The sequence below is a fragment of the Trichechus manatus genome, unplaced genomic scaffold (genome assembly GCF_000243295.1).
Source record: "Trichechus manatus latirostris isolate Lorelei unplaced genomic scaffold, TriManLat1.0 scaffold00134, whole genome shotgun sequence".
In the NCBI taxonomy this organism is placed as follows: Eukaryota; Metazoa; Chordata; class Mammalia; order Sirenia; family Trichechidae; genus Trichechus; species Trichechus manatus.
The window spans coordinates 296,766-302,765 of record NW_004444070.1 but is presented as its reverse complement, the minus strand read 5'-3'; the positions used below and the strand labels follow the sequence as shown (position 1 = coordinate 302,765).

The following is a 6,000-nucleotide window of genomic DNA, read 5'->3' as shown; positions in this document are numbered from 1 at the left end:
GAGGAACAGGAGCCAAAAACATACAAACAAAGAGAAAAGAATGCTAGGGGAGCTTGCCGTTGGAGTGGAGAGATGAGAGACCAGAAATGGAGAAAAACAAAAAGGGAAGAGGAAGAAAGAAATGAAATGAAAAGAATGAATAAATAAAAATTGGAAAGGTTAAAGAACAGCAAAGTTCCCAGGGATCCCACCGGTGCGGCTATGAGGTCTGGGGAAGTTGTTCTCAGGTGTTGCAGTACAGCCTGGCTAGAAGGTGTAGAGGTATACAATGCCAGGTGTTCAGGGAACAGAAAGAGAAGGAAGATATAGAGAGACAAGAAACTGAGTAATGAAGGAAGACAAAAAGGGAAAAAGAGGGAAAAGAAAACAAAGCAAATTTAAAAAAAAAATGAGAAAAGCCCCCCAAAAAACAGAAAAAAAACCAATGAGAAAAGAAATGCCCTCAGGGATCCCTCTTCACGTCTGTGCAAGCCGAGGGGGTAGTTTCCAAGCCACGCAGCACTGCCTGGCCAGAACAGGCTCCCAACTCAAGAAAAGGAGAAGAAAACAAACAAACAATTCAAAACAAACAAACAAAAGCCCCGGGATCCCACCAGCACGGCAGCCCAGACCGGGAAGCAGCTCCACACTCAAACGGAGCTCCACAGCCCCTCAGGAAGAAGCAAAGATGGCACACAGAGCCAGGTATTTGAGCGAAAGGAGGGAGAGGTGGTGAGAGGTAAGGAAGAAATCAAAAGCAGCGGAAAAAAGCTACATCAGCAGCCAGCAAATGGAACTCAGAGAGCCAGCTAGTGCAGGCAGGTGGAATCCAAGCAGCCAGTGCTTCCTGGACAAGAGGCTGTGTCCGCAGGAAGCAGAGGAGGCTGAGTGTGGGTGACGAAGGGTAGGGGGTGGGAAGTGTATATCACAAATTACCGGAGCTCCGCAGCCCCTTAGGAAGAGGCAAAGATATGGCGTACAGAGCCAGGTATTTGAGGGAAAGGTGGGGGAGGTGGTGAGAGGTAAGGAAGAAATCAAAAGAAGTGGAAAAAAGCAACACCAGCAGCCAACAAATTGTACTCAGAGAGCCAGCTAGTGCAGGTGGGTGGAATCCAAGCAGCTGGTGCTTCCCGGACAAGAGATTGTGGCCGCGGGAAGCAGAGGAGGCTGAGTGGGGATGAAGAAGGGTGGTGAGTGGGAAAGTGTATATCGCAAATTACCAGTTGTTCTGTTCTCTACTGGAAGCTCCGTGAAGCTGCTTTCTCGTACCCCCATTTGGTGGTCTCCGATAGGAGCCCAAGATGGCAGATCCACGCTGCCTTGTCTGATAGGGGACCTCTGCATGAATCTCTCCTCGCTCTCCATTTTCTGTCAGTTTTCTCACTCCATTTGGTGCTTGGCTGAGTTCTTTATCTCTTCATTTGATGTTTTAGGGTTTCAGGATTGTTGTTTTCTCTGTTCAGCTTAGTTTTTTGGATCTTTGCTATGGTGGGACGGCGTGGTGCTTCTGCCTAGAGCGCCATTTTGCCGGAAGTCCCAGACACTTTTAATTTGATTTGACAGTTGACTGAATCCTGAGTGTCTTAGTCTCTTAGTGCTGCTGTGACAGAAATACCACACATGGGCGGAGCGGGGCGGGGGGGCCTTTAACAAACAGAAATCCATTTTCTTGCTGTTCAGGAGGCTAGAAATCTAGATTCAGGGTGCTGCCTCTAGGGGAAGGCTCTCTGTCTGTTGGCTCTGTCAGCTCTGGGGAAAGTCCTTATCTGTTTTTTGTGTGTTGGTTCCTTGGCTATCTCCATGTGGCATGCATGTTTCTCTCTGTTTGTGTTTGCTTCTCTGTGTCTAATCTGCTCCTTTTATATATATACACTGATATGGTCTCATTAACATAACAGAGAAAGTTCTAATCCCAGATGGGATTACATCTGCAGGTATAAAACCAAAACCCGTTGCCATTGAGTTGATTCTGACTCATACTGACCCTATAGGGCAGAGTAGAACTGCCCTGTAGGGCTTCCAAGGCTGTAGATCTTTACAGAAGCTGACTGCCACATCTTTCTCCCAAGGAGCAACTGGTGAGTTCAAACCACCGACCTTTTTGGTTAGCAGCTGAGCACTTAACCACTGAGCCTCCAGGGCTCCTTCTCCACAGGAACAGGGGTTAGGATTGACAACACGTCTTTTGGGGCCACAATTCAGTCCATAACACTGAGCCTCCCTGGGGTGGGCGGCCATCCTGTCTCACCCACTCCCACCCTGGTCCTCCGTGGAGTCCTCTCATGTGTGTCTCTGGGTGTGCGCTGCCCACCTCCTCCACACCCCGCAGCCCCTGAATACCTCCACTCCCTGTACTCTCCTGTTGAGGGCAGCAGGCTGGGGGTCGCGCTCCATGTGCGCTGACGGCGGGGCCCTTCCTCCCAGGACGGCACCGTGTTTGATGGCCGGCCCATTGAGTCGCTGTCGCTGATCGACGCGGTGATGCCGGACGTGGTACAGACGCGGCAGCAGGCCTTCCGAGAGAAGCTGGCCCAGCAGCAGGCCAGTGCGGCGGCGGCGGCGGCCACGGCGGCGGCGGCGGCGGCCACGGCAGCGGCGGCGGCGGCCACCCCAGCAACTGTGTCCCAGCAAAACACACCAAAGAACGGAGAGACCACGGTGAACGGGGAGGAGAACGGGGCACACGCAATAAGTAAGTGCCGACGCCAGCGTGCCCTGAGCTTCGGGTCCTTGTTTTGTGTTTTGACATCCAGGTTTCCTCAAGTCCAAAAGAATCCGTAAAGCTCTGCCTGCTCTTGAGTCTCCTCCCGGACTGCCTTCACCTGTTAGCCTACCATCTGATGAGAATAGATAGGCTCCAGTTCTGTTTTTTTAATCACAGTCTGTAGACAAGACAGTCTTCCCTCACGCATCCCAGCTGGAGGAAAGCCTGCTAATCTGAGAACTCTGTGCTGTTGAGGGGTGCTGTCGAGTCGACTTTGACTCATAGCAACCCTTTGTGACAGAGGAGAACTGCCTCATAGGGTTTTCTAGGCTGTAATCTTTACGGGAGCAGATTGCCAGGTCTTTCTCTGCAGAGCCGCTGGGTGGGTTCAAACCGCCAACCTTTTGGTTAGCAGCTTAGTGCTTAACCATCATGCCACTGGGGTTCCTTCTAGTTATGGTAATGATGAGAAAAGTACTACGTGATTGTTGTCCAGCATAAACAAAAGTATTTCCTTTGTGGGAGCTTAGGTCCCTTCATCCAGCCTTCTGTGTTGAGGGATTTCTTCCCTGGGTGGTACAGATAATTAACACGCTCACTCGGCTGCTGACGGGTTGGTGGTTCGAGCCCACCCAGACGCGCTTCGGAAAAATCAGCCAGTGAAAACCCAGTGAAGTGCTCGAACCCTCAGCCTTTCAGTTAGCAGCCAAGCACCTTCGCCATTTGTGTCACCCAGGGACCCTGCCCAGTCCAGCAGTACTGATGAATCCAGGAAGGAACTGTCCTTGTCATCTAACACAACAGTGCTCTAAGAACTACTTTCTTTCTGAGTCATATGCCATGTGTGTTTTCTTGCTTCCTGCTACAGATAATCATTCAAAACCAATGGAAATAGATGGAGAAGTTGAGATTCCACCCAACAAGGCCACCGTGCTTCGGGGCCACGAGTCTGAGGTGTTCATCTGTGCCTGGAACCCTGTCAGTGACCTCCTTGCTTCTGGGTAAGGATTTCAGGTCAGGGGCGCTCCAGGTGTTGGGGTCCAGAATGCTCATTCATCTCTGAAGGTCTGCCTGGTGGGACATGCTCTCGCCTTGCTCTTGGTTTGTGACATCTTTGCAGCTTGTGCAAACGGAGGCTGGGAAGGTTCTGGGCACCACTTCCCCATGTGTCTTGTATTACTGGAATAGAGCCGTCATACCTAGCCATTTTCTCAGTTGGGCAGGGAGCAGTGCAGATGCAGTTAACATTAATGAAGGTGTCTTAGTTTGCTTGCTAGTACTGCTGTAACAGAAATACCAGTAGTACATGGCTTCAATGAAAAGAAACTTATTTTCTCGTAGTTCCAGAGGCTACATGTCTGAGTTCAGGGCACCAGCTCTAGAGGAAGACTCGGTCTCAGTCCGCTCTGGGGGAAGATCCTCAGTTCTTTTCAGCTTCTGTTCCCTGCTCCTTGGTGATCTTCATGTGGCACGCAATTCCTCACCCATTTGTGCTTGCTTCTGCACCATATCTGCTCCTTGTATATCTCAAAAGTGATCGGCTTAAGACACACCTACACTGGTATGGCCTAATTAACGTAACAAAAGAAAACACTGTTCCCAAATGGAATTAGGTGTAGGGGTTTAGGATTTACAACACATATTTTGAGGGGACACAGTTGAGTCCATAATAAAAGGCAAGAGTGTGAGGAGGGAAGAGGCAGGAGACCTGGCCAGGCCAGCCGGCACGCACCTGCGCTGATTGTTGTCCACCTCGGCCAACACTGAGTACGCGTGTGTCATTACTTGTCCAGGTCTGGAGACTCTACGGCGAGGATATGGAACCTCAACGAGAACAGTAACGGGGGCTCCACACAGCTCGTGTTGAGGCACTGTATACGGGAAGGGGGACACGATGTGCCCAGTAACAAGGACGTGACCTCGCTGGATTGGAATGTAAGCTCCTCCCACTACCCGGGCGGCCGGTGGTCTGTCTCGTCTGCCTACCGCCATGCCAACCAGGGCTTCCTGCTGGCAAGAGCCATCTGCATGCTGTTCTCACAGGGCACTCCACTTCTCGGGGCTTTGACGAGGCCGGCTCCCCATGCCTGTCCATTATTGTTACTATTTTCAGTCTTTATTGAGGAGTAATTCACCTAAAATATAATCCACCAATGTTGAGTGGACACAGATTTTTTCCCCCCGCATTCTTCCATCTCCTGGTAACCAGCAATCTTCTGTCCTTTTGGTCTCTATGCCTTTGCCTCGTCTGTGCTGTTAGCTGCCATCGAGTCGGTTCTGACTCATAGTGACCCTGTGTGCAACAGAATGAGAGACTACCCGGTCCTGCGCCATCCTCACGATCGTTGTTGTACTTGAGCCCCTTGTTGCAGCCACTGTGTCAGTCCATCTCATTGAGGGTCTTCCTCTTTTTCACTGACCTCCTACTCTACCGAATGTGATGTCCTTCTCCAGGGACTGGTCCCTCCTGATAACATGTCCAAAATAAGCGAGATGAAGTCTCACCATCCTTGCTTCTAAGGAGCATTCTGGCTGTACTTCTTCCAAGATAGATTTGTTCGTTCTTCTGGCAGTCCACGGTATATTCAGTATTCTTCACCAACACCCTAATTTTTCTTCGGTGTTCTTTATTCATTGCCTATCCTAGAGGTTTCGTCTAAGTGATATCATAGAATATTTGTTCTTTTGTGTCTGACTTATTTCCCTCAGCGTCCTGTCGTCAAGCTCCATCCACATTGTAGCGTGGATCAGAAGTTTATTTCTCTTTACGGCTGAGTAATACTGCCTTGAAGGAGCTTGACCCCGCCAGCTGCTCTGCAGGAGAAAAGATGTGGCAGTCTGATCCAGTGAAGATTACAGCCTAGGAAATCCTATGGGGTAGTTCTACTCTGTCCTGTAGGGTTGCCATGAGTTGGAATCTACTCGGTGGCACACAGCACCAACAACAGTTCTCTGTTGTATGGATACACGTTTTGTTTGTCATTCATCTGTTGATGGACACTTGCGTTGTTCCCACCTTTTGGCTATTGTGAATAGTGCTGCAGTGAACATTGGTGTGCACACGTGTCTGTTTGAGTCCCTGTTTGCTAGTCTTTGGGGTACGTATGTAGGATTGGGAGTGCTGAGTCATATGGTAACTCTGTGTTTAACTTTTTGAGGAGATGCCAAACCGTTTTTACTATACCTGTTCCATTATTAACATGGGTTTGTAAGATGAGTCTGATGGTTCTGTTGAGGACGCTTCACTTTGGGGAGCCAGGCCAAGGGGAGCCCCAAGACCATTCTGGGGAGATTTTGTGTGTGGCCAGGGAAGCGTG

At 50.0% G+C, this 6,000-nt stretch overlaps 1 protein-coding gene across 4 annotated transcripts in view; it reads left to right on the top strand.

Annotated features, from left to right (window-relative positions):
- TBL1X (transducin beta like 1 X-linked) overlaps nucleotides 1-6,000 on the top strand; it is a 226,795-nt gene that overhangs the window by 193,835 nt on the left and 26,960 nt on the right. For all 4 annotated transcript variants that reach the window (XM_023739421.1, XM_023739423.1, XM_023739422.1 and 1 more), the window contains 3 exons: nucleotides 2,404-2,671; nucleotides 3,552-3,684; nucleotides 4,477-4,618. In XM_023739421.1, coding sequence (XP_023595189.1) covers nucleotides 2,404-2,671; nucleotides 3,552-3,684; nucleotides 4,477-4,618 — 543 coding nt within the window. The remainder of the gene's footprint in view (nucleotides 1-2,403; nucleotides 2,672-3,551; nucleotides 3,685-4,476; nucleotides 4,619-6,000) is intronic.